This window comes from Lutra lutra, chromosome 16 (assembly GCF_902655055.1).
Source record: "Lutra lutra chromosome 16, mLutLut1.2, whole genome shotgun sequence".
NCBI lineage: Eukaryota > Metazoa > Chordata > Mammalia > Carnivora > Mustelidae > Lutra > Lutra lutra.
The window spans coordinates 2,090,847-2,118,326 of record NC_062293.1 but is presented as its reverse complement, the minus strand read 5'-3'; the positions used below and the strand labels follow the sequence as shown (position 1 = coordinate 2,118,326).

Here is a 27,480-nt window from a genome sequence, read left to right as displayed (position 1 = left end):
TTGGCTATGGCGTTGGGGCTGGCCCAGCCCTTAGCAGGCACCAGTGCTCTCTGAACACACCTTCGTGGAGTGGTCAGGACCACACCTGTAGCTACCTTATGTCTGCCATCAGGCGGGCTCCAGAGCCTGCTGGCCCACTCCCACAATCTCTACGCCCGTCTCTCTTTACCATCCATGTACTTGGGACCTATGTCGTTTGCCCTCTCGGGATTAAAATCCAAGGTGTGATAGTCCTAGTTGTTCATGTCCGAGGCCTGCATGCCTGTCCAGGGACACCTTCCTGTGTGCCCTAGAGCCCGCTTCCAGCTGTCACCCTGCGGCCTGCTACGCTTCCCGCTGTGCGCACGTTTCCCTTCAGTCAGGTGCGCTCTGATCATCAGCATGATTTGTTTTCTCAGTAGACGCTGTGGATTCTGGCCCATGAATTCACACTTCAAGAAGGAAATCATCTTTCTTTCTTCTTTTCAAAAGGGGCCTGAATTGGTCTCCCCGACGTGAATGAGCTGGTAACAGATGTCTTACACTGGGTTACGGAGTTTGTGATTGTGTATAAACATTGTGATAACAGTGAAGGGCCGTGTAGTTCATAGGAGCGGAGAAGTGTCCCTCTGGACGTAGAAACACTCAGACCCAGTGTGCCCAACCATCAGCAAGAGCGACCTTCTAGAGAAACAGCTACTCTCCTGTCTCCCTTGATGTGGAACACATTTATTTTGCCTTGTGCTTTATTATATTCTCTCTATAACTGTTTTTTTTTTTTTTTTAGAGTAAAATTTATTTTTTTCCCCAAATGCACATGGTCCCTCTTCTTATAGAGCCTGGACGACTTGCCCTGGGAAATTAGCTGTATGACAGGGTTCAACAAATGCTACTTGGCCTTTTTAGGGAGCCGGTGACCACTTATTCCATGTAGAATTAAGGTATATCCTGGTCCTGCCTCCAACCCTAGACGTTTCTATCTGTGAGTTTTTCTTCGAATACTTACAGACAATGGCAGTCTGCATTTACTGCCCTAGCCATAGTGTGGAATCGGGAGACCAGATGCGTTGTTCCGGCCTAGAAGGAACCGAATATCCGAAGGAGGCATGACTCCTGCAGCAGTCTGTGCTCACGGAGCTGGAATGACATCTCCTCTCCCCTGCACTGCAGGCAGACCCTCTGGAAGCGGGTCCAAGGTGTGGTGACCCCTCTTCTGGCGAGCATGGTCTCCGTCCTGGACAGAGACAGCAATCTCGAGCTACTGACCAGGCCGGACTCTCCTTCGTGGACAAGAGATCTTTGGATGTTTATTTTCCGGGACATGAAGCTTCTGAACATTCCTCTTGTGACAAATGATATGAGGTAAATAGGAGAGTTTCATTTTGTGGAAAGGGAAAAAAAATCGTAATGCGGCAAAAGTCTTCATGTGTTCTTCCAAGTAATTGACAAAGCATAGGTTTCCATTTTGGAATCACATTTATTTTTTTTTTAAGATTTTATTTTTACATACTCTCTATACACAGTGTGGGGCTCGAACTCACAACCCAAGATCAGGAGTCGCACAGTCCATCAATGGAACCAGCCAGGCGCCCCTGAGTCACATGTATTTTAAATGCGGCCTCCTTTTGCAGCCTGAGGGTGATGGTTTTGCAGTAACAAATGGGAGTTCTGGAAAGTTCTGAGACATCCTGGTTTCATTCCCCTTCCTAATTTCCTCGCTTCCAGATCACCCACCACAGATAGAATTTCCAGCTTCAGCTTTGTCTACACCGGTGAGGCCGCGTTTCGGAGAGCTGTTTGATGCGTGCGGCTCTGCCTGTCCCTCATTCCATGGCACGACCCACATGGCCCACTCCGGCCCTGCTCTTACATAGCTCACTCTCAGCGGGCCTCCCAAGAGCTTCTTCTTGGATTTCGAGGGCTTCCATTCTGTAGTATGGGCAAATAATGAGTCTACGAGTGACTGGGGTTTTGGATCTCCAGTGGGAACGCTTATTTAGAAAACAAGATGCTGTGGACCATGATGGAAAGGGTTGCCTTGGACAGGCCATGTTCTCCATGCATAGGTGGAGGGCGAGGGTAGGTCCAGGCACAGCAGACGTTGGGTAACCTGCTTGACTCTTCCCGGCCTTGGTGTGTTTCTGTTTGTCTGAGGCAGAGGTGATCTGTGGACGTCCTGGGTTCCTCTGCAGCGGAAGCCCTGAGCTGTGAAATGGACCAGCAGGCTGCCTCTGAGGCCTTGTAGGCGCACCTGCCATTGGGCATGGAGAGGAACTGGCAGCGGTGTGGGTCTCCTGCTTTGAGCAACCACTCACTGATCCCGTCCTTTGTCCTCCTCTGCCCAACTCAGGTCTAAAAGTGAGATACCCTACATCACAGTGCAGAACGGAATGAGCCCTCCTGAGGGTGTGTCCAGTGACGTCCCGTTCAGCTGCAGAATCAAAGACTATCTGGAGGAGCTGAGGGTGCAGGCTCAGTACATCACCGGAGCCGAAGGTGAGCCGGGGATGTGGGGAAACAGGACGTGCTGACTCGCCGCCATAAGTGGGTCATCCCTGTTTGGAGGCTTCTGGATAACTAGGGTGCCAGCCCTTGGGAGATGTCCCTAGGTGAGCCTTTCCCAACAGCATCAGTGACCTCCAAACTGAGCGGTCAGTGTCCTAAACCACAGGGCTCTTTGCTCTGCCCTCACAGGCCGAGCAGCTTGGCCATAAGTGTCCCAGGAAATCTGGGGATAGGGCATGCTTTTGCAAGAGTCATCTTTCATACATGAGATGGTCTTTTCAAAGTTTACTTATGGTATTGCCTTTGAAAAAAAACAGGTCAAGGGGCACCTGGGTGGCTCAGTCAGTTAAGTATTTGCTCTCAGCTTAGATCACGATACCAGGGTCTTGGGATCGAGTCCCACACCAGATTTCTTGCTCACCGGGGAGTCTGCTTCTTTCTCTGTCTCTCTCTACCACAGCCCGCTCCTCCCCATTGCTCATTCTCTTTCTCTCAAATACGTAAATAAAAACCTTTAAAAAAAAAAATTCAGGACATCTGGGTGGCTAGTCATAAGTGTCTACCTTAGGCTCAGGTCATGATCCCAGGGTCCTGGGATCAAGTCCTATGTTGGGCTCCCTGATTAGTGGGGAGCCTGCTTCTCCCTCTGCCTTCCGTTCTTCCTGCTTTTGCTTTCTCTCTCTCTCTCTCTCTCTCTTTGACAATAAATAAAAATCTTTAGAAAATAGCAAAAGGGGGGGTTAAATACTTGACCACATTACTTACCTGGGTACACATTCTGCCACTTGCTCTGAGCAAACTGAAGCAGTCTATCCTGAGGAAAGAGTATTTCTTTTTTCCGAGGCCATATCCTAACTGACCCTGCTTTTCTGTGATAGCATGTGACCTAGGGGCCAGCGCTCATGCACTAGAAGCAGATCTTTCTGGTGTGAGCAGCATGTGAGCCCAGCCCCTGAAGAGCAGCCCACTTGCTCCTGAGCCGCTTGGGTCCTGGAGTTCCTGAAGCACACTATGATGCTGGCCATAGAGCCTGGTTGCTTTACGTCGTTTTACCCACTTGGAGCCAGCTAGGCCGTTTGCGACAAATCTAACCTTTGTTTCTGGTACTCCGCTGGGAAAACATCTAAAACGTCTAAAAACGTCTAAAACGAAAGCACCGTCAGATCCTGCTGCTTGCTCCCCATTGCCGAAAGCCAGCGTTCCGCAGAGCCTTGCCCGCTGCTGCTGTTCGCAGTGCTGCCCTTCCCCAGGAGACGTGGTGGTTTCTGAACGCGGGGCCAGAGTCACACCTCACGTTCTCCCTCCAAACCCTTCTTGGCTCTCCTCCGCAGGAACGTCGAAGAAGTTAGTGGAAATCTTTCAGCAGACCCCGCTGGGCAGGTTTCTTGCTCAGCTCAGTGCGGAACAGCAGCGGGAACTGTTTCTGTGCTACATGAAGGACTTCCTCCTTTTGACGATGAGAGCGTCCACTCGGGAAGAACTGGCGGTAAGCGCTGGGTCTCAGGCGGGGCCATCATGGTGTCACACGGACATGGTGATGGTGTCTCACGGGGGTGAGCCATTCTTCCACTGCTGAGTGTGCTTGGACCCTCAACACCCCCCCGGGGCCCCAGACCACGGGCTGTTCATTAACACGAAGAAGACCTCCATTTCCCTTTAACGCCTTGTTTTTAAATGTGGAGTTTCTTTTGAAAAAAATTAGGTGAATTTAACTGACCATTATAGGCAATAATAGTAACGGAAATTTTAGTGGACATTATGATACTTCTGACAACCGAAGGATTTCAAACTTAAGTACATAAAAAATGAAAGTGACAAATTTGAGGAGAACATATTTACAACCAGCATGATTAAGGGTTAATTAAATATTCTTGGGAATCTTGGGGCATCCGGCTGGCTCAGTCAGTGGAACTTCCAACTCTTGATCTCAGGGTTGTGAGTTTGAGCCCCATGTTGGGTGTACAGATTACTTGAATATATGAAATAAAATTGGGGGCCTGGGTGGCTCAGTAGGTTAAGTGTCTGACTCTTGATCTCAGCTTAGTTCTTGATCTCGGGGTCCTAAGTTCAGGCCCCACACTATGCTCCAAACCAGGCATACAGCCTACTTAAAAAAATAATGTGAAATAAAATATCCTTAGGAATCAATAAGAAAGTCTCCGTGGGGCACCTGGGTGGCTCAGTCGGTTAAGTGTCTGCCTTTGCCTCATGTCATGATCCTGAAGTTCTAGGGTGGCAGGGGTGGGGCTTGCGGGGAGGGTCTGAGGGAAAGGGAGAGAGTCCTGAGCACGTTCACCCTTGAGTGCGGGGCCGACACAGGGTTTGATCTCATGATCCTGAGATCACGACCTGAGCCAGAATTAGGAGTCAGATGCTTAATCAGCTGAGCCACCCAGGAGCCCCAGAAGGTCTCCTAATGTTAAAAAATTGGTGAAAGTTATATAAACCAGGAATTAACAGAATAATTATGCAGAGATCTAGAAACATTAGAAATACTGGCCAGCCTCACTGATAAGTCATTAGAATGTGAGTGGCTTTTAGGTACCGATTTTGCCTGCCCACGTGGCGGGACTGGTTTGTGACAAGGCCAGATGCTCTTCCGTTGCTGACAGGGCTGAGAACAAGCATGTGCTGCGGGAAAAGCCTGGAGGTTGGATCAGGAACTGTAAACTCTGAACTGGTGTTTTTGTCCCAAGAACGTTACCAGATGAGGACGTACATTTTATCCATAGGGAATGTTCTTTTCTTTAAAAAAAAAAAAAAAAAAAAGATTTTATTTATTTATTTGACAGAGAAAGAGACAGCAAGAGAGGGAGCACACACAGGGGGACTAGGAGAGGGAGAAGCAGGCTTCCCGCTGAGCAGGGAGCCCGAAGCAGGGCTCGATCCCAAGACTTTGGGATCATGACCTGAGCTGAAGGCAGATACTTCACAACTGAGCCCATACTTCTTAACGTGAAAAAAATAGAAACAATGTAGTTGTCCATCATAAAAGGTCAGGCATATTCAACCCCAGCCGCCTCCTTGTTGGTTGTGATTGGCGCGCATTAACATCGGTCTTCTTCCAGTGCGTTTGATGGCAGAAATGTTCACAATGTGATAGGAAGTGGGGGGAAATCAGAAATATACCATGCTTGTGATTTGAAGACAAAACAGGGGCAGGACTTGGATATAAAATGCCCAGAAGAGGTGACACCAAAAAGTGCCCAGGGACAGTAACTGTGCGTGGTTTTTAAAGTTCTCTTTTGTCATTTCTGAGCAGTTCAAATTTTCCACTGTGAAAATATATCTCTTCTTCTTCGCGTTTGACACATGTACACTAAAGCTTGTTTCTCATCCCAGGTTTTGCAGGCCGCACTGGGGTCCTGCATCACCCAAGAGCAAGCGGAGAGGCCAGAGGACGAGGCCTCCTTGCCGTGGGTGCACCTCACTTACCAGCGCTTCAGGGGCCGGCTGCAGAACTTGTCCAGAATCTTGACTATCTTCCCCCAGATTCTACAAGAGCTATTTTACAACACAACAGAAGGCACATGGAATGTCACATTGGATGGACATGAGCTGGTATGGCCCCTCGTGGGGACAGTTTGTGCTCAGAGTCAGGGCTTGGCCTTCCTGGAGCAGGTGGGTTGTGTTCTGGGGCCGCCCGGGATGGGAAAGCCCGGGAGCTGTGTTCTGCGCGGTGTGCCCGGGTAAGGTAGAGATGTGAGGAACACATCTGCCTCCTGCCTCCTAGGTCCCAGGACTAGAAAAGTTGAGGCTCCAAGCCTCTCCAACACGAGAACACACTGGGGTCACGGCCTGGACCTTTGGACTTAGCACTTAGAGCAGCGACAAGGGGTGGGGGTGCTCCTGCGTCAGGGGCTTGTTCTCTGTCCCCCCAGACTCTGGATGCACTGGCAGCAGTGGCCTGCACAGAGCTGCTGACGAGGGACATCCTGCAGCCCAGCCCCCAGGCATGGCTGCAGATGGTGAAGAATCTGTCTGTGCCACTGGACCTCCTGGGCTCTGATGGGTACCTGCAGAGCTGCGGGAGGCTGGCCACAGGTGTCATCAGGGTAGTCAGGTGAGACCAGCCGCCCGGCCCCCACCCAGTCCTTCCCCGCGTGCTCACCTGCAACCAGCTGGGTCCCGGGCACATGGGGTTCTCTTGCCACAGAAAGGGGTCTTCTTGTCACTTATACCACATCACATCTGCTGAACCTTCTTCCGTGCCAGGCATCAGGCTGATGCTGGAGACGCAGAGAGGGAGAACACATCCAGGGAGTGCTGGGGGTGCAGGCAGGACAGAAAGGGGAGCAGATGCTTGAGGCTTCACGGGAGAAATGCTGGCAGAAGGGAGCAGTGGGAAGGGGCCCAGACAGGACGGGGACCAGCAGGCAGAGGAGCGAGGCAAGCAGTTAGGCTCGGGTTCCCGGCAGGAAGGTCCTGTGCTGGCCTTCCAGAGAGAGGCAGTGCTCACACGGCACAGACTGGATAGGATGTGGCCCCCTGGGGCCCCTCTGCTCTGCAAATCTGAGGGAGGGTGTGGGGCACATGGAGGTGACTGAGGGTCTAGAGCATGCAGCAAAGGGCTCCTCTCTGAGTCTTCCATCTGTCCCCACACCACCCCTTTCTCAGATCCGCCCCCCACTCCTGGCATCTCAGATGCTGTTGTCCAAACCCAGGGAGTGACAGCCATCTCTTACAGAACCCACTGGAACCGCATTTTCCCCGTGGCTCTTTTCGTGGAACATGTGCTGCTGGGGGTTGAGAGCCAGATTCCTGAGCTGCAGGCAATGGTGACTGACTACGTCTTCCTGCTGAACAAGGTGAGTGCTCAGGCCGGGCCGGCTCAGCCAGCAGCACACACGTGCCTCCTTCCGGGATGCAGGACCCCAAGGCGTCATCAGACATTCCTCCGCCGGATGGTACATTCGCTTCTGGCTGAGGGTCGTACCTGGAAGTGCAGAGGAGGGTGATTTCATCACACTGGCCACGATGTCTGTCGTGTGCAGGTGTCTGCCTCTCGTGGGCGCCAGTCAGGTTCCCCAGTAGGAGTGGAAAGGACTCAGGCCGAGACAGGGAAGATGCTCTGAAAGCTGGGACGGCCGAGGGGGGGTGCTGCCCAGGCCTCCAGTGGCCTTAGACTTACCCAGCCCAGCAGTCTGGCCCCCTCGTGAGGCCAGGTTTTCACAAGAGGGCCACTGGGCTCTGGGCTTCCAAGCAGTGGGTGAACCGAGGGAACGGGAAGCCCTGGGGCCTCTGTCACCTGACACTCTTCACAGGCCTGGGGCCTGTGGCCAGGGACTGGGCAGAGACCGGAGAGAGGCCACAGCTGGCCTCTGTGTGGGAAGAAGGGTATCATGAGTCCTTGTCTTTTTTTTTGTTTTGTTTTTTAAAGATTTTATTTATTTGATAGAGAGAGACACAGCAAGAGAGGGAACACAAGCAGGAGGAGTGGAGAAGGAGAATCAGGCCTCTTGCCGGGCAGGGAGCCCAGGGCAGGGCTAGAACCCAGGACCCTGGGATCATGACCTGAGCCGAAGGCAGACGCTTAACGACTGAGCCACCTAGGTGCCCAATTTTTTTTTCTTCTTTTTTTTTTGGAAAGAGGGAGGAAGGAAGGGAGATAAGCAAATCAAATTGGGAGCCCTGATGCCGATCAAGGCCTAGACACTTGGCAGAGTGAGGCTCCTGCCCTTTCCTCCTGGGCATAACTCTGGGGCAGTCAGGCTGTAGGCAGACCCTCTTGTGCCTGTGGCCTTCGGGCAGAGCTGAGATGGGAAGGGCTCTCCCTGAGCTTTGTGACCGAACCATGGGCTGGGCTGGATTTCTTACCATAGGAGAAAGGTCTCAACTGGGCCATGGATACTATCCTTGGCCAAGTTGGCCAAGTTGGACCCTGGGTGGCAGAGCGCCAGCTTTTTCTAGAGTTCTTTCTCCACTTTTCTATCAAAAGAACCTCTAGGTCTACCTGAGCATAGGACTACACTGCCCGAGGTGTCCCCACCTGCTCTGTAGCCAGGTGAGGCTGTGACTACGTTCTGGATGGTGAGCTATGACCCACAGTGGTGTGAACTTACTCTCATCTGTGCTCTCAAAATGGGCCGTGCGTCGTGTCCTGTTGTACACGACAGCCAGAAAAGCCTTCTCAGATGACAAGGTGGCGGTTGTGTAGTGAGGACAAGGGGACAAGTCAGAGGGGCGAGGGCACATGACGGGGGGGCCTGCCGCCGCCCCGGAATGCTCAGGCTCACAGGACCATATGAGAAGCAGGCTTCTGTTTTGTTCTGCCACTGATACTCTGGTCACCGAGGAGGAGACTGGCTCCTGGTGTCCATGTCAGCCTCCGTGGAGTGTGCCCCTGCGTGTTAGAGCCTGGACAGCTACATCTGTTAGATGCATTAGTGCAAGGCTCTAGGGGCAACTGAGGCAGAGGCCATCTTTTGCTGAACGGCCATTGGTGCTGAGCGCATGGGCACAGGGCTCGGAACTGTGGGCCTGGGGTCCCAACTCCTCTTCCGCCGGGGCCGTCTTTGAGAGCCGCCGCTTGGTTAGCCTGCGCGTCCGCCAGCAGCGTCTCCCACAGGCCGCGGCCAAAGCTGTAGAGAGATGGGTGCTCCGCTTCTGACCGAAGGGACGGGCGCACGCAGGGGTAGATGAGTGGACAGAGGGACGGATGTAGGTAGGGAGGTTGACTCTCTTGCCCCGTGACCTGCCCCTCACGGAGTCACACGGGACAGTCTTACCAGATGTTGAGTGCTGATCTTAAAGCCATCGGCTTCCTAGTCTGAAACGTCCGTGTCCTTACCAGCCGGCATCCAACCACTAGACTGCTGCTGTTTTTTCACTGTGGTAAGAAACACGTCACGTGAAATGAATCTTTTTGAGCATCTTTAGGCGCACGGATTAGTGACATCAAGCACACTCACCTGTTGTACAGTCATCACACTGTCTCCAGAACTCGCTCATCATGTGAAACTGAAGCTCTGTCCCCATGAAACCCTGATTCCCCACCCCTCCTCCCAGCCCTGGTGCCCACCATCCCACTGTCCGCCTCGTTGATCTGATGACTCTAGGGACCTCACACAAGTGGAATCCCCCGGTGCTTGTCTTTTTGTGAGTGGCTGGCTTCACAGTGGCCTCCAGGTCCATCCATGTGGCAGGCGTCAGGATGTCCTTCCTGTCTAAGCCTGAGTAATGTCCGCCGTGTGTGCGAACCACGTTCCGTTCATCCGTCCGTCCACCGGCAGACATTCAGGGTATCTCCACCTTTTGGCAACGGGGAGTAACATGTGTGCGAGTATCTGAGCCCAGGCTTTCGACTCTTTCGGAGATCTACCTGGTAGTGGAATTGCTGGTCATATGGAGAGTCTGTTAACTTTTTGGGGAACCGCAGAACGGTTTTCCCCAGTGGCTGCAGCATTGCACTCCTGCCAGCCACACACCAGGTCTCCAGGGTCTCCACATCCTCCCTAGCACTTGCTGTGTTTCCATGTTTTGGTGTGTAATGGCCATCCTAGTGGTAGAGGTGGCATCTCATGGTGGCTTTGATTTGCTTCTCCCTGGTAACCGATGACCTATGTCCTGTTCCTATGTGCTTGTGGCCCATTCATGCATAATCTTTGGAGAGAAGTCTGTTTAAATCCTTTGGTCCCTTGTGAATTAGGATATTGCTGAACAAATCAAATTTAGCGGGGTATTAAAATCATATCATTTCAGGGCACCTGGGTGGCTCAGTCAGTTGGGTGTCTGCCTTTGGCTTGGGTTGTGGTCCCAGAGTCCGGGGATCAAGTCCTGCATTGGGCTCCCTGCTCAGTGGGGAGTCTGGTTCTCCTTGTGCTGCTCCCCCAGCTCACGCTTTCTCTTTCTCTCACTCACTCTCAGATAAGTAAACAAAATATTAAAAAAAAACACATTATCATTTCAAAGTGAAATTAATCCTGGGAATTCAAAGAGAGCTCAAAAATCATAAAATCATAAATGTTATCAGCTATGTAGCAAATTAGAAGTGAAACCTTAAATGCCCATTTCAGAAGGTACAGAAAAAGAATTTAATACAATCTATAATTTGGAAAAAAAAGTTACTTTTGGCAGACCGGGACGAGATAGGGAGTCTCTTTATGGCAATAATGCCCAAGGTCATGTAAAATATAAAGATCTATTGCAAACATCATGCCTGAGCCCCAAATTCCAGATGAGCACGCAGCCCGCTCATTGTCTGTGTCACTGGAGATGTGTGTTTCCTCGAAGCCGTTGCCTCCCCTTCTAAATACATGCTTTAGAGAAACTTCCCACCGGTGTACTCAGGTGGACACATGGAAGGATACTGGGTGCAGAACTGTAACTGCAGAACAAAGGGAACATTCTAGACGCCCATTAACCAGAAAACAAGTAACTGGTATATCCGCCAGCGTGCGCCGTACGGCAGCTAATGTGAGTCATCTGGACCTACGGACAGCGTGACATTACTGGTGCAAAGGCTGGAAACGTTCAGAGCAGCACCACGGTCTTTACGCACGTGTGCAAATGTAGTGGATGTGGGAATTTAGGAAGGCGGTCCTCTGTGGGAAGCGGAGGAGGGCCGTGTTTTCAGGACAGACATATGAAGTTACAGCTCTGTCTGGGATGTTTTGTTTCTTTAAAAAATAACCTAAAACAAATATTCCAAAAATGACAAGATTTCTTAAAGCTAGGTCGTGCTTACACAGACAGTCATTACATTATCATTGAAAGTTTGAAATGTCTCAGAATGCCTGGGTGGCTCGTCAGTGAAGCGTCTGCCTTCGGCTTAGGTCATAATCTCTGGGTCCTGAGATCAAGCCCTGCTTCGGGCTCCCTGCTTGGCAGAGAGCCTGCTTCTCCCTCTCCTTCTGCCTCTCCCCTCTGCCCATGCTCTTGCACTTTCCCTCTGTCTCTGTCTCAAATAATTAAAAAATTTTAAAAAGACATTAAATAAAATGAAGTTTGAATGATCTCCTAGTGGGAGAAGTGTGAACCTGAGAAAGAGAGAGGAAGAGGGCAGAATCAGAAGTGGCAAATCCCATCCTCCCCCCAAATGCAGCATAATGAAAAAGGGCATTCAAAGCCAAAGAAACTGCTAGAAACAGAAAGGCCTTGCCCTACAGGCTGACCTGATGGTCCCACAGCCCAGCAGCCGGGGGATACCTGAGGTGTGCCCTGGGTTGCCCGGGGAAAGTGGTCTTGCCTGGCTAACCTTTGCCCTTACTCATGGCTTGTCATCCTCCTGGTCCTTGCCCCTCTCTCCATCAGCATCTGCAGAACGACTCCGACATCAAGACATACAGGCCTTTTGTCGCAGTGATGCGTACTCTACGTGAGTGCAAGGACCAGGCCAGCAAGACCCTCGCCAGGTGAGACCTTTGGTTGGAGATCACTGTGGTGGGGAGCACTGTATGAGTGGGGTCTGGAGCTGCCTGTGGCCAGCTTCTCTGCTTCAGAGCTGGTGCTTCTCCATGGATTCTAGGGTTGAGATCCGGCCATGCCCCATCTGCCTGGGGGACGCCCAGGATCCGGTCTGCCTGCCCTGTGACCATGTGTTCTGCTTAAGCTGCGTCAAGTCCTGTCTCACCCTAGGGCAGATGAGATGCCCCTACTGTTTAACAGACTTGCCAGAAGACTACTCTCTAGCTGTGTCCCAGGAGCACAGGTAAATCACCCTTTCTCTTCTAGGTCTTCCCTTTTTTGGCAAGTACATAAACTTCGGAAACATAAACTTATTAATCTACTTATTAATATAAACTGTATTGGGGCGCCTGGGTGGCTCAGTGCGTTAAAGCCTCTGCCTTCGGCTCAGGTCATGATCCCAGGGTCCTGGGGTCGAGCCCCGCATTGGGCTCTCTGCTCAGCAGGGAGCCTGCTTCCCCTTCTCTCTCTGCCTGCCTCTCTGCCTACTTGTGATCTCTTCCTGTCAAATAAATAAATAAAATCTTTTTTAAAAAATGTATAAATTGTACTAACCTTAACGAACCTGACTTTGGAGCACCATCCAAGAGAGACTGCCACCTTCATAGACCCTAGTGTCTCAAAATTATTCCCTCCACAAGACACCCCCAAGCACAGCTGTGGGAGGCAACACGATAGAGGAGGTACAGCAGAAAGTCCTCAGAGCAGTAAAAGCACCGCAGGATACCCAGGGAGTTTAGGGCACAGCCGGTTTGGCTCCAGAGACCTGAGGGCAAAGCTAGCTCCTGTCTGGCCGCGTTCTTCAGAGCAGGCGTGGAAGCGAGCGGAGACTCGGTGGGCTCCGCGGCCTTCGGCTCCGCTGCAGCAGTGGCTCCCCGCCTCCTGAAAGGGGAGCACAAGGCCAGCATGGGGCGCAGGATCTTTGCAGACTTCAGGATGAGGGTATCACTGGCTAGTCCCGAGGACCAAAGTGTTCCTGGAAAGAGACGAGTCTGAGCACCGTCAGATGGCTGTGCGCGCAGCTCCATCAGTGTAAGGGGACGGTTGCATCTTTTTACTGAACAACACAGACGGCCATGTAAATCCCGAAGCGCTGCGCGTGCAGGAGCACGCTCGGCAAGCCCGTTCACTGTGTGTTCCAACCGTCCCCAAGGGAGGCCGTCCGGAAACATGCCTGCGTCCGACAGCTCTGCAACAGTTTCTTCCTGGACCTGGTCTCCACCGTGTGCTTCAGAGACAACTCTCCACCACAGAAGGAGGTGATTGACGCTCTGCTCAGTTTACTCTTCGTACAAAAGAAGCTCTTAAAAGACACTTCCCAAAGTAAGTCGCTTGCTTGGTGTAGACCTAAAAATCCACTTCCTCGTCTCGCTTCTCTGTGGCTGATGGGAACATGAGCCTCCTCTCTCCCTCTGGTTTCAGGGCCCCGCGAGCACACAAAATCTCTGTCTCCGTTCGACGACGTTGTGGACAAGACCCCGGTCATCCGCTCGGTGGTCCTGAAACTGCTGTTGAAGTACAGGTGAGCACAGCTAGCCTGGGCTTTGCTTCTAGAAAGCCTCGCCTCCTGCTTCCCTCCTGTTGGCTGCTGCTTTGCTGCCAAGCATGCTTGGCTGAACTGGTAGGTAGTACACGGTCCCGGGTAGTGTTTCCAGGAGGGACCGCCTGTTTCTTTTTCTGTACTGGTTCTGTGCTTCCCCCGTGGGCACATGAGTTCATCATCCCCGCAAGGGCCCTGTTAGCAAGGACGAAGCAGCTTTCAGAGAGAGGAGCGAGGTAGTGGGACATGTGTGGGCACATGGGCAGGAATTGGCAGTTCTGAGCCTCCTCACACAGCTGCCTAGTCCTGTGACCCAGGGCTGCTGAGAATGTCCCCTCGTCCTCGTGGTCCTGTATGCCACCGACATCTCGTTTCCGTGTTTCAGTTTCTCTGATCCTGTGAATGGACAGAGAAGTCCCTATGGTGCCAGTGCTCAGCAGTCTTGTAAAATTATGCTATTCTAGAAAATTCTTAGGGAGCTGATCTGTGTTCAGAAGCTTCTTTCCAAGGACACTGTGTACACTTGGCCAGTGCTCTGACCTGACAGCATTCTTTGAGGTGATGGCAGAATCAAGATGCTCCAAGAAATGCTCCAAAGGGGGTGCCTGGGTGGCTTAGTCGGTTGAGATCTGCCTTCAGCTTAGGTCACGATCTCCGGATCCTGGGATCCAGCCCCGCATTGGGCTCCCTGCTCAGGAAGCCTGCTTCTCCCTCTGCCTCCTGCTCCCTTTGCTTGTGCTCACACTCTGTCTCTGTCAAATGAATAAACAAAATCTTTAAAAATAAATAAATAAATATTTTCAGTAAGATGTTGTTAGGAGCTGGTAGTACATATTTATGTAGTTATATTTATATAGGGAGATGGAGATGGATAGGCAGGTAGGTAGAGAGATTCTCTCTCTCTCTCTCTCTCTCTCTGGTACAATGAGATCACCAGGTACCCTCTTTTTCTTTCCGTAGCTTCCAGGAAGTAAAAGATTATATCCAGGCTTACTTGTTGCTGTTGGAGGAGAAGGCCCTGCTCGCCGAAGATAAAACTGAGCTGTACATCCTGTTCAGCAGCTGTCTGGAGGTGAGCGCGCCGCACCTGCCCAGCACGATGCCCCCAAACTCCCTGCACCATGTGGTTGACTTCGTGGAAAAGGGTCTCTGGAAATTTGCAGGAGATGATTTTCATCAGGGAAAGGAACAGATGTGCTGTGGCACGCACACACAGGGGGCCTCCGCAGCCTGGGTTCTGTGCCTCGCGGTTGTGTGTCCTGCCACGCTTGTGCCTGGGCTAGAGAACAGAAACTCGCCCCCTGACTTAACCGTGCTCATCTCCAGCTGGCGAGCCTATGATGGCTTTTCCTTTTTATTTTCCCTATTTTGTTACTTCCCACAATTTTACCAGGTGTGTGAGAAAATTAGATCATAGGACATGTTTTTTTTCCATACGTTTTCTCTACGCCTTCTTGCCCCATCCGGTAAAAAGGGATGTTCTCTTGCCGTGATTCAATTGTTACCCTCACACTTAGGGTATTTCTATCTTGTTCACCGTCTCAGTGTGGAGATTTGGGAAGGTTGGGGGTGTGCTGCTGAAAGGATCATCCTTTTTTCCCTGGCTCTTGTCCCCTAGGATTCGCTGTACGAGAAGGCCAGCGGTCTGTCTGCCAGCGAGGAGCCGGCATACCTGCGGGAGGAAGGGGTCTTCCTTCAGACCTGCTTGTGGCGGCAGAGCCTGGAGCCGGCCAGCGAGGCGTCCGTGGAGTACCTGCAGGAGACGGCCAGGGTCCGCCTGTGTCTCGACAGAGCGTCCGATGTCCTCAGCGAGCTTCAGGAGGGCTCAGGCAGGTCTCCTTCGGCACCTGTCTTTACCCCAGGCTTAGAGACCCATGATTTAGACATTCGGGGCGTTCCCAGGGTGACCCCGGTTTGTACCATGTCCCCTTTCTCCGCAACTGGTTTGTTCGCTGTGAGCTCCTGGCAACTGGGGCGCATGCCTTTGGCCTGACTTCATGTCTTGGGTGGGCGGGCCGCGGGTCTGCTCAGCCAGCGTCACTCACCTCTCACGTGGGCTCCGCAGAGCTGGCCGGGGAGAAGCTGCGCTTCCTGCAGCAGGTAGAGCGCTTCTGCAGGCAAGGGAGGAACGACTGGCACCGCGTGTACCTGGTGAGGAAGCTCGCCAGCCAGCGAGGGATGGCGTGGGTGCAGCGCCTCTGCGGACAGGGCCAGCCGGCGCAGTGGGTGCTCCCCCAGGAGGCCGTGGTGCAGCAGGTGAGGACACCTGGCCTCGCTCCCCCACCCCCTGCCACTGTGGCTGCACTGGCCCCTTGTGTCTCCACTGTGGCACCCCACACCGGCTGCCGGGCGTGGGGGACAGGGTGTGCGTGCGCTTCTGGCCTGTCACCTGCGGGCAGAAAGGCGTCTTTAAGGCTTCATTTCTGACCTAGTTTGACGTGGGGAAAGCCCAAGAATGATTCTGTGGCTTTTGCTTTCGGCAAATTAAAAGCAACTCAGGTTGAAGCATCTGAGGGGCTCAGTCGGTTGGATGTCTGCCTTCAGCTCAGGTCAGGATCCCGGGGTCCTGGGATCGAGCCCTGCATTGGGCTCCCTGGTCAGCAGGGAGTCTGCTTCTCCCTTTGCCTCTGCCTCTGCCCCCTGCTCCTGTGCTCTTTCTCTCTCTCTTTCTCTGACAAATAAAATCTTCCAAAAAAAAAAAAAAAAAGAAAAAAGGGAATTCGGCTTGCAAAAGTCCTTTCTCTCTTCAGCAGACAGGAGGCATGAGAATGAGGATAATAGAACAGGAGCAGTTTATGCTTGGGGGCCCCTCTCTAGTCCTTTCCTGGGGGTACAACAATTGCATCAAAATCCTGACTTTCTTTCTCCCTCCTGGTGGGAGCTGACAGACCACATATCAGCAGTCACTTGTGTCTGGTCTCTGCTCTCAATGGAAACAGGACGCAGCGACAGGATCGCCGCTACCTCCTCCCCAGTTTCTCACCTGCTCACCCCTTCACTGGGCAAGGGGGAGGCGCCTCCCAACACAGCAGGGGACTGTCATGCCCAGGGCTGGATCTCTGACGCTTACCCAGTCCTTTATCTTTCCAGATGGTTCTTTGCTTGTGCTGCCCTGGTCCCTCCCCTGTGATTAACCTGTGTGTTCCTGGGCTTTGCAGGAGGATCATGCAAGCCAGGTCGATCCGTACCTGGTGCACGGTGACGAGTATAAGGCTCTTCGGGACGCGGTGGGCAGAGCTCTGCTCGAGTGCAAGCCCTTGGCTGCTGTGGCTGGTGCGATGGTACGACAGCCCCCGAGTCTCCTTCCAGACCAAACAACCGCGTTTGTGTCAAATGACCCAGCGGAAGAGGCACCCCCGGGCAACGTGCCATGTTGGGCATCATGTGTCCACAGCCTTAGCGTGCCCTGCTGAGACAGGAGGCAGTCAGCGACGGAGTTAGGGGACAGATTTGCTCCATTTTGCTGACCTGCCAGGCCACAGCCTTCAGCAGCTCCCTCCTGAGTGCTCCTGGTGTTATTTCCTTTGAGACCCAGCTGGAGCCTCCCTCCCTCCAATGTCCCCCTGAGGGCAGACCCGCTGGCAGCACTGAGAGATTCCTTCCTGGGCACATTCAGGATTCCTGGCCCCCCGGATGGGGGTGTTGATTTTCATAGAAGGCAGGGTTTTTAGTATCTAATCTTCAGGCAGTTCTGGTCTTGCTTCCTCTTTGAGTCCCTATTTACTCTGGCACTGTGCCAGGAAGGGAGAAAGTAAATAAATAGCCTCTTTATGCTCAGAAGTTTCAAGGAATGGTGAAGTGGTTGGAAAAATAGATGGTGATATCTGTTACTTGTGTCCTAAGTGATCTGATCACCGTGCACTGCGTTTCATGGCAGAATGTTTATGAGCCTCGCGGTCTGAGGTGCAGGGTGGCAGGCGTCCGGGTCTCGGGAAGGTTCTCCGGCCCTGAGGCGGACGTGTGCCACGGCTGGAAGCCTCACCGGGGTCCCCGCTTCTTGTTCAGGTCTGCGGGAACCCCGGCCCGCGGCAGGCGGCCCACTTCCTGCTGGCGCTCTACAGAGAGGTCACCACTCTGTACCGATTCCGCAACACAAACCTCCACCCTAAGCCAGAGGTGAGTGTCCGCATTCCGGCGGGTGCCCACAGTCTCCGTATCTGGAAGCACTTTTCTAAAGGGAAGTAAAAGCCACAAACACATTTTGCCCATAATTTTTCATTTTATCTAGGTTAGAAGTTCTCAACGTACTTTCTTCTTTTTTAAGATTTATTTATTTTAGAGGGTGGGGGAGGGGCAGAGGGCGACTCTGAAGTCAACTCTGCGCTGAGCCGGGAGCCCAGTGTAGGATTCGATCTCATGACCCTGAGACCATGACCTGAGCTCAAGTCCAGAGTCCACCGCTCAGCCAGCTAAGCCCCCGGTGTCCCCAACTAGCTTATGCGGAGGAACGACTTGCTGTGTCGCCGAGAACTTTCAGAATTACGATGAAAAACAAAGTCAAGAACCTGAGAAACTGTCTGAGCTAGTCCTGGAGTGTGGGCGGCTGTGCTGGCAGGCGAAGTGCTCTGGTCTGGGCAGTCGCGCCCCCCACGGCCCCCTCCGCCCGCCACCCCAGCCGCATTCCCTCCGTATCTGATAAGTAGTCACATGTATGCCTGACTTGAAAGCAACTGTTTGTCTTCACATCACATTCTTCTTTGATACATTTTTCAATGCTAAAACGTTTTTCCCATCAGCAATGTGAGGTTATACACAAGTTCATCGAGGAAAGCAACGTCCTGTCTTCTCCAGACATGAGACATTTTGCAACATCCCTCGTGACCAACACGCTGCCCCTGCTGAGGGCAGGTGCTGGGGACAGCAGCCTCGAGGGCCCAGTGGCAGAACTGGTTATTCACACTGCAGTTGTCCTCCTGTGTGGACACAGCCACCTCTTAGAGCCCCTGCAGAACCTGGCCTTCTCCCCGGTGGACATGGTGGTAAGACCGGGGTGTGGTTTCTCCTGTGGCCTGTCCCTGGTGGCCTGTGTGTCACATGGCTCCTCTCTCTGCCTCTGTCCCTCCTGATGCCCGAATCCGTGGTGACGGTGAGAGCCCTCGTTCTGCTTTCCCGGTGGAGAACTTGCCGGTGGAGAAGAGGGAGAGTATAACGTGCATCTTGTCGCCTCAGGGCACTGGCAGCCCGCCCAGTCTCTCACCTTCCTGAAGCCTTCTCTGCTTTCTGGCCTTTTCAGAGAGCTTATCTTCCCACGATGCCTGAAGACTTGCTGGCTCAAGCTCGGAACTGGAAGGGTCTGGAAGGACTCCGCTGGTACAGTAAGTGTCGGGTTCTGACACACGATCGCCGTCCTCGGTGCTTTGAGCTGGGGTCCCTGTGGTTTGTGCCTCAAGGTCCCAGACTCCTGCCCTGGCCCACCATCAGGGCTTGTGCAGCACAGGGCGCCCTGCTGACTGCAGAGGGCATGCGTCAGGGCCTTCCCAAGTCCCGTCTCGGGGGAGGGTCTGCATGTGAGCCCAGCCAGCAGCTCAGGCATGGGTCCGCTCGGCTGTTTGTGACCCAAAGATAATTGTTTTTGAAATAATAGAACTAGGAATCCAAGTAATGTAACCCATACTTTACGTAAACTCTGCTGTTGTCTGAGAAACAATCTTTCTTTTTTTAAAATATTTATTTATTTATTTAAATAGACAAAGCAAGGCCTTTCCTGGTTCTCTCTCTCTTTGTTTTTAAGTTAGTTTATTTATTTATTTCGTAATCTCTACACCTAACGTGGGGCTGGAACCCGCAATTCCAAGATCAAGAGTCACGTACTCCTCCCACTGAGCTAGTCAGGTGCCTCTGAGCAAATAACCCTTTTAAACGAATTGTAAAAGTCATGATAAAACATGCTCTTGGGGCGCCTGGGTGGCTCAGTTGGTGAAGCGTCCCCACTCTTGGTTTCAGCTCAGGTCGTGATCTCAGGATCCCGGGATCTAGTCCCGCCTCGCCCCCACTCAGCAGGAGTCGGCTTGAGATTCGCCCTCGGCCTCTGCCCCTCCCCCACTTGCGCTCGCACACATGCGCGCTCTTTCTCTCAATATAATAGATAAGGAAATAAAATATTTTTTAAGAACCCACGCTCTTTAAAAACAAAAAGTTAAAGAGTATGAAATAGGCCAGTGCTGCCTCCCAGACGGCCCCTTCAGGAGGCTGTGATGGAGTGCTTCCCTGCTCTGTCAGGTGAAGCTACACATTGTTCTCTCTAATGTCCTTGGCCCCTACTCCATGTCTCGGTTTGGTTAGGCTGGAGAGGAGGGTGTTGGCTTTCCTTCTCCGCCTTGGGTCATCAGGTAAAACCTCACCAGCCCACGCATCTCCTGTTGTTCTTTTAACAGTGTGTCCCAATGGTCACCCGTGCACTGTGGGAGAGGTAAGTCTCGGTATTTAGGGTGGTGTTTGCAGGGCTCAAGCGTTTATTCCTCTAGATCTGAGCAGAGGGACATGGGGAACGGGTTAGTGAGGGTCGTGACCTTCTAGAGAACATAAACTCTTTTCAGGGCTGTTTACAGTGCTCCATCCACACATCTAAATGTGTGGAAGGGCTGCAGACCTCCCTCTGTATTGTGGGGCTGAGCACTGTGGGCTGTGGTAGGCATGCCTGGTCTCAACTCCCAGAGGCCAGGAGCTCCACAGGTCACAAGGGGGACAACAAGGGGGACAACCAGAAATGTGTCCAGACATGGCCCAGGTCCCTCTAGGAGACAAAATGGCTGCCAGCCATCCTTTCCAGCCACAGCCACATGGGGTCAGTGACACACGCAAGGGGTTGAGCGGGCCATAGGCGGGATTACAGGTGTGCTCTAGACGCCGCAGGACGGGAAAAGAGACCCTGGACGATCAGCCCCGTGGAAAGATCTGTGTGTGCCTCCCCTCTGCATCCCATAGCAGCCGGCAGGGCCCTTGGCACTGTCTCCTCCGCTAGCCCAGCAGCAGGCTGTGGAACTGAACAAAGTCAATGAGAGACCTAGAGGAGGAAGCGTGACTACATACACTGCACATTTCTCAGGTTCGCCCACTTCCTCCTCCACGACGTGGGGAGAGCGAAGCACTTTCTTCCCAAGACGCACTCCACTCCGACGGTCTGAGGCCTGGGGCTTGAGGCTGGTTTGGCCTGTTATGGGCTGTGATTCACAGTATACAGCAGCCCACAACCAGATTTGGAAAAATGAGGTTTTGGAAGGAGCAAATCATACGGTTACCTTTTTTTCTTTTTTAAATTAAAAAAGTCCGAACTGAGTTCAGGAATTACGTTTGGAGGCTGCGGTAGTCTCTGGGCGCTAGATGATGAAGCTGCGGTGTGGTGGTCAGGGGGGCGGGGAAGAGCAGTGAGCCTGAGAAAGGAAGGCTCCTTACGTGTTTGTCTGCAAAGTGTCTGGGAGTGGTCTCTCCTGCCTAAAAAGTCCACAATTACTCCCATGCGCCATATTTGCATGGAGCATCTGCCCTGTGTCGTGGGGCTCCTGTAGCCGCTGGCATGTGCTCGCAGTAGAGCAAACAGTCCGTGTGCCGCACGTGGATGGGCCTGCAGGGTGGCGTCTGTGCATGAAGCATGCCTCCTCCGAAACTGAGCAGGGGTACCTTTGTCTTTGTCCCAGTGTGGCAGGCCCATGGAACAGAGCCGCTGTGTTGACTGCGGGGCCCTAATTGGAGGGATTAATCACAAACCTGAGACTGGATTTCAAGTTGTCAAGTATGTAAGAGCATATTTCTTTTCTAAGTGATCAAACCACGGGTGTTCAGGCTGTCTCGATCCCAGTGGACGCAGTGCTCCTGAGTGCAGTGTTAGTTACTACTGTGCATTTGGGCCTGTGTTACGTTGGATCTCAGCGCCGAGGTCCCGGCAGTCATGTCCCAGTGAGGGATCTGATCTGCTGTTGGCCGACTGGGCTCTTAAATGTAAAGCAGACCACACGTTCACATGTCTTACCCAGATGTCCTCCGTGTGCGCTTGGGCCATGGCCCTGTAGAAATGTGCTCCGTTCACACGTGACCGGATTCAGAGGGACCCTGAAGTCCACGAAGGCACAAATTGGGCTTTTGTCTATCTGAGCTCACACTGTCTCACTTGTAAACCCTCTTAGCTTCCTCCACTGTTTGTGGGATGCCAAGGAGACATGGTCCTTCTCACCAGACACTCCAGAATCCACACGCATAACTGTTGTCCGTGTCCCAGCGTTCCCTCGAGATGAGCGTGGCTCCCCATGCTCCTCCAGATGGCAGATGGGGCCTACCTCTGGCCATTATACATTGTGGCTCTTTTAGGACTGTTATAGTTTAAAAAACTCTAGCCTGTTATCTTCACAAACCTTCAGGAAGTTCTAGAACCTCCAGTATTTTTGAAACAGAATGTATCTCTCATACTGCGTCTCCCACCTGGGTGTGATATGAAATTCTTCGCCAGGCCTTCAGTCGCAGTTTTCAGTTTGGAAAAATGAGATCGATACACACACGTCCTGATGTTGATGTCACCCGTCCTGAACTCTGGCCATCCTTAGCCTGCCTGCTCCCCTCCCCATGATGATTTCAGTGGGAAAAGCAGGTGCAGACCTTGGCCTGACACATGGCCCAGGGATCGCACAGATAGGCACTCGGTTCAGCTGTTTCGCACTGAGAATGTTGTGGGCTGTGTTCAGACAGAAGGGGGAGGCCGGATGGAAGACGCTGAGGCGAGATGTCTGGGTTTAGGAGGACAAGTCCTGGAACACCATTTTCTTCAAAACGGCGATCCTCGTCTCCAACTCCCGGGAATCTGGGGTGTGCCCCTAGGTCTGAGGAAAGATGACCGTCTTCCGTCTCCCCCCGTCTTCTCTCATCCAGTAACAGCACAGACAGAACCCAGACGGGCCATGTGCTGGGAGCCCCGCTGTCCAGAGGCGAGGCCGTGGTGTCTGACCGAGAGCTGTCCCCAGTGGTCTTCCTGCTCGTCCGGCTGCTCACTCACCTGGCCCTGCTCCTGGGAGCCGCTCAGAGCCCTCAGGTACAGTATGGCCTGTTCCTGCCAGGCTGTGTGTTTGCTCATTCATTTTGAACAACCCACTGTAGATTTTTCAGTGAGTCCTTTTGTCTCCAGAGTGCTGGCCACCTCCCGTGGATTAGGACACCTCCTCTGTCACTGTTCCCTAAGCCACCAAACAGTAGAACATTCACACGTCCTCCTTTCCCCACTGTGGCATATGATGGTGTTGGGGAACTACCCATCACGTTACATAAAGTGCATTTTATTTATTGATTTGGACAGAGAGCACAGAGGGGAAGGGTAGAGGGAGAGGGAGAACCCCAGGCAGACTCCACACTGAGCAGAGAGCCTGACCTGGGGCTCCATCTCACAGCCCTGAGATCATGACCTGAGCCAAAACCAAGAGACAGACGCTCAACCGAGTGAGCCACCCAGACACCCCTAAGTCCCATCTTGAATGAGCACCCCATGACTGCACGCACCCAGGAGCGGAGAGGCTCCCGCAACCCTGGCGTTACCTGCTTCTTCACTGTCGCTCTGGGAGGAAACACACTGTCTCCTCTGAGTGGATTAACTGTGATAGCGAACGTTAAGGCTTTGAGATTCTTTTATTTTGGGCTTTGTACACAGTGTAGCTTTAATGAGTCCGGTGAGGCTATTCCCACGTAAGGTTATGAACATGCATCTTTTTTTTTTTTTTTTTAATTTCTTTTCAGTGTTCCAGAATTCATTGTTTATGCACCACACCCAGTGCTCCATGCAGTCCGTGCCCTCCTTAATACCCCCCACCAGGCTCACCCAGCCTCCCACCCCCGCCCCTTCAAAACCCTCTGGTTGTTTTTCAGAGTCCACAGTCTCTTATGGTTCAACTCCCCCTCCGGTTCCCCTCAACTCCCTTCTCTCCAGCTCCCCATGTCCTCCGTGTTATTCCTTACGCATCTGGATGAAGGAAGGCGTGGTTGAGAGATGGGTTTTGAGGAGTTAAGAACAGAGCTGCCAGACTGTTCGCGCTGACGATGTCCCAGGCATTCGCTCCCGGACTGCGGTCACTCCTGCTGCTCTGCCTCCTCCGCCTTCTCTGAGCGGTGCTCCTGCCACCACACGAGCCTCCTCTGAGACGCGGCCTCTGCCTCGGTGCTGGCGTCCCTGCCTGGGGCCTGCGCGGGTGCGCCGGCTCCCCACGCGAGCTCATGTGTCTCGCCCTCACAGGCTCTCCTGAACATCATCAGGCCCCCGGTGCAGGACCCCAGAGGCTTCCTGCAGCAGCACATCCGCAACGACCTGCAGCAGCTGACAAGGACGCTGGGGAAGACCGCCGATGAGACCGTCACCGTGGTGCATCTCGTGCTCTGCAGCCTTCTCCCAGGCCAGCACCACCGCATTGGATGGAGTGAGCGCAAGGGCCGGCAAGGGGCAGGGGGTAGTGGAGGGCGGCGATGCGGAGTCAGATAAAGGGAAGCCAGGAGAGGCCCATGGAAGAGAGCACAGGAGGACAGCTCGGCTCAGCTTGCGTTTCCCCTACCAGGTTCAGACCCGTGACACCTGTGTGGTCGTGTGCATAGGGGTGTTCCCTGTGCGTGCATGGGGGAGGCTTTGCACTTTCAAAAGCCAGCCTGGTGTGCAGCACCCCTGCTGCACGAGGGACGTGTATGGTCCAGGACAGGCGATGTGTGAGTCATCACCGTCAAGAAACCAGTGTCTGGTGATCTGTTGGGACTTGTCCTCCTTGGACCCCTGGCTTGTCTGCGGGTCCTTCTGCTTTTCCTAAGTACATGGCTGTCCAGGGCTACCTGGCCGTGTTGACATGTCTGCAGTTTGCTGGATGGAAAAGTAGGCTACAAACCATTGTGGTCACTCAGCTAATGTTCCCATTTTTAAAACTGAAATCCATAAAAAGGAAAGTTCCATAACATAACTTACTAAAATGGTTCTCTGGCACTGAGATTTGACTTTATTTATTTTTTTTATTTGTATCTTCGCAAAGATCATGGGGTTGGCGGGAGCAGCAAGGACCATTTTTAAGTGTTCAGGTTAATTTAGGAAGATGAGCCCTGCCCATCCCTGAAAAGGAGTGCAACTTGGTCACCTTTAGGTCCTGTTCATGGGGCTGCTGTGCTTTCCATTCCGTGGGTAACCCATCATGTTTCCTGGCAGGGCCTTTTGGTTTCGATGCAAGGCTGTCAACCAGAGAGCAGAGAAAGAGCTGGGAGAAAGCCATACAGACCCTCATTCTCCCTGAGCTGGAGGTATGTGGCCAGCGGCCCTGCTGGAAGCCTAAGAGCCGGTATCCTGGGTGTCCCCCAGGCACTCCGGCCAGCATGCCTCACAGAGGTGCTGTCAGGGGCTCTGGCTGAGCCCCAGCCTAAGGGTTGACTGCCCAGCCACTCCGCTGTCCTGCTGTCCTCTCACCCTCTGCCCCTAAGGCCGGACGGGCAGGTTGGGACGTTATTGTAAGTCCGGAAAGTGCACGGGGCTTCCGCTCCCCTGCCTTTTACAGCAGGACATGAGAGCAGCAGGTAGACAGACCCTCACCAGAAATGCGTACTTTGTCCCTCCTCTGTCAGATGACAACAGCACTGAGAGTAAATAAGCCCAATGGGGAATAAAAGTCAGTAAGAGACTGGGCGTAAAACACAGGTCTGGGAGTCTCCTGTGTGCGGAGACAAAGCCTGCAAACAGTGAACTGTGAGCGGTCTCGAGAGACAAGGAATGTGAGTGCCTGGTCGCGTGCTGGACCCAGTAGGGCAGACTCCCTAAGTGGCCCGCTGCTGAAGCCACCGGGTATCCCCCTCTGTGCAAGTGGTCTCACCTCCAGGCCCTGTGCCGTCCTCTCACCCAGAGTCTGGAGAAAGCCCTGCTGACGGTGATGGCCCTCATCAGCAAAGACGAGCGGATCAGCTCCAACCCTGTGGCCAGAATCGTGTACGGTGACCCGGCGGCCTTCCTGCTGCAGCTGCCCCAGAAGAGCGCAGTCCACTGCTCTAAGATGTGGACCTGCAGGAGGAGGGTCACGGTGCAGTACCTCCAGCACGTGGTGGAACAGAAGAACGGCCGGGAGACCGTGCCCATCCTCTGGAAGTTCCTGCAGAAGGTGAGGCCGCCCCACTGTGAGCACGCACCCATGTCCCCCGTGTGCGTGACGGCCGCCTTTGGTCGGTCAGTGGACATCTGACTGGCGACGTCAGGGCTTCGCTTTTCTGATGGAACGCCGGGAGCACAAGACTCGGCGTCGGGGGGTGGGGGTCTTTGTACACATGAGACCGTGAGGTGGTTTGAACCATAAAGTCACAGAGGAAGAGAAAACCCCATGCGGGTCAGGGTTGGCAGGAGTCTGTGAAGCACGGGAGGGCCAGGACTGCATCTCCCCAATCACTCAGCAAGGAAGAGCAGGACTCAGACCTTCCGGGCGGTGTCCGTTCACCTTCACCCCTGACCCGCAGTGCCAGGAGTTGAGTGAAAAGACTTTCACCAGCCCAGAATCTCCCCTGTTCCCAACCCGGCCTTGGGAGAGGGGAGTGTGGTAAGTCAGTCCCATCGGTTAAGCCATAAACACACCCGTGCCGGCCTTGTTCTATGTGAAGGCTCCTCTTTCTCAGTCATCTGTCGAGCCCGTCCCCCTGGACCAGCGTTTACAGTCTGGCAAGAAGCTGGGGACTCAGAAATGTCTGACGGTGGTGAAAGGGCAGGAGTTCCTGTGGGAAGGCTTTCCTGGGTCTCCCGGGAGGCGCCCGCCCATTCGACCGGAGATTTGGGTCCCGTCCTCAGAGGACTCACAGGAGGGATCCCAGGCCTGGTTGCCTGCGTGCCCGGCCTTTCCGCTCCTCACAAGGGCCCACAAGACAGATTTCTTTCATGAGTTTTTGGCAAATACACCTGATGCGTCCACTCCAGGAGGCCAGGGACTGTCCCTGGTGTGCAGGACATTTGGCATCCAGGCGGTAGGCTCTGGTGGATGACGAACAGCCACTTCCCGTGTCTGAGGAGCCTGATGCGGCATCACGTGACACGGCACGTTGACTGGACCCAGTGCAGACGCAAGCCCTGAGCCAGCCCCGAGTCTGTGTCCCCGGGAACGTGTTCAGGAGAACTGACGCGTGGCCGGGCTTCCCTCTCCAGGAGGCGGAGCTGAGACTCGTGAGATACTTGCCGGAGATTTTGGCGCTGCAGAGGGATCTCGTGAAGCGGTTCCAGAACGTTTCTGAAACTGAATACCAATCCATCAGATCTTTCGTTAGCAGCCACCACAAAGGTACGGGTCGGCACCACCCGTGTTTGGTGGCTCCAAGGGACCGCTGCAGCGGGGCTGGGAGAGGCGCAGTTGGGCTCTGCGCCTCTGGTGGGGCGGTGGTGGGGCGGGTGTTTGCGTGGGGCTCTGAGCAAGCGCTTTGTCTGACAGACGGGGTGAAGCAGGTGCTGCACAGGAGGGTCAGCGTCTTTCTGTCGACGTGGAATAAGCTGAGGAGGTCGCTTCAGACCAGTGGTAGGTGCCGCACTCCTTGCGCCTGCCCGACTCAGCCCTGCACTCGCGCTTCCTCTGACCCTCTGAGTGGAGGTGTCCGGGACGCGTGAAATGACGTACTGGGAAGACTGAGTCCCCACTCATCCTGGCGTGTCGATGTGGACTCAGGAAAGAGTTGAGAACATCGGAGCCAGTCGGTGCAGGGGAGAGGCGGGAGGTAGAATGTCAGCGTGTCCCCGGCTCCGGCCTTGATATGGTGGGAGCGGCGGCAGCGACCGAGGAGGCCTGTCTGCTGAGAACCCCCGTCCTCTCAAGGTGAGATCAAGCTGCCGGAGGACTACTGTGCCGCTGACTTAGACGCGGACACCAGTTTCGAGGTCCTGCTGCCTCGTCGCCGCGGCCGGGGCCTCTGTTCCACCGCGCTGGCCAGCTACTTGATCAGCCTGCACAACGAGATGGTGTACGCCGTGGAGAAGTTCTGCGGCGGGAGCGGCAGGTGGGTACGCAGCTGCAGGGGCACCGCTCTGCCGACGCGAAGCAGTTTCGGCACCGGCTCACCCAGGGCCGCCGGGCCCGCCAGTGCGGATGTGAGCGCCG

General features: G+C 53.7%; 1 protein-coding gene across 6 annotated transcripts in view; it reads left to right on the top strand.

The window, feature by feature from the left end:
- Nucleotides 1–27,480, top strand: part of RNF213 (ring finger protein 213) — a 105,742-nt gene that overhangs the window by 70,870 nt on the left and 7,392 nt on the right. For all 6 annotated transcript variants that reach the window (XM_047707813.1, XM_047707811.1, XM_047707810.1 and 3 more), the window contains 26 exons: nt 1,150–1,341; nt 2,330–2,475; nt 3,816–3,970; nt 5,827–6,045; nt 6,366–6,547; nt 7,172–7,292; nt 11,737–11,837; nt 11,951–12,133; nt 13,043–13,212; nt 13,312–13,411; nt 14,390–14,501; nt 15,048–15,258; nt 15,495–15,685; nt 16,588–16,710; nt 17,435–17,545; nt 18,166–18,408; nt 18,663–18,744; nt 19,804–19,838; nt 21,064–21,158; nt 22,286–22,445; nt 23,634–23,814; nt 24,579–24,670; nt 25,264–25,515; nt 26,541–26,673; nt 26,821–26,904; nt 27,199–27,379. In XM_047707813.1, the coding sequence (XP_047563769.1) occupies nt 1,150–1,341; nt 2,330–2,475; nt 3,816–3,970; nt 5,827–6,045; nt 6,366–6,547; nt 7,172–7,292; nt 11,737–11,837; nt 11,951–12,133; nt 13,043–13,212; nt 13,312–13,411; nt 14,390–14,501; nt 15,048–15,258; nt 15,495–15,685; nt 16,588–16,710; nt 17,435–17,545; nt 18,166–18,408; nt 18,663–18,744; nt 19,804–19,838; nt 21,064–21,158; nt 22,286–22,445; nt 23,634–23,814; nt 24,579–24,670; nt 25,264–25,515; nt 26,541–26,673; nt 26,821–26,904; nt 27,199–27,379 (3,855 nt within the window). The remainder of the gene's footprint in view (nt 1–1,149; nt 1,342–2,329; nt 2,476–3,815; nt 3,971–5,826; nt 6,046–6,365; nt 6,548–7,171; nt 7,293–11,736; nt 11,838–11,950; nt 12,134–13,042; nt 13,213–13,311; nt 13,412–14,389; nt 14,502–15,047; nt 15,259–15,494; nt 15,686–16,587; nt 16,711–17,434; nt 17,546–18,165; nt 18,409–18,662; nt 18,745–19,803; nt 19,839–21,063; nt 21,159–22,285; nt 22,446–23,633; nt 23,815–24,578; nt 24,671–25,263; nt 25,516–26,540; nt 26,674–26,820; nt 26,905–27,198; nt 27,380–27,480) is intronic.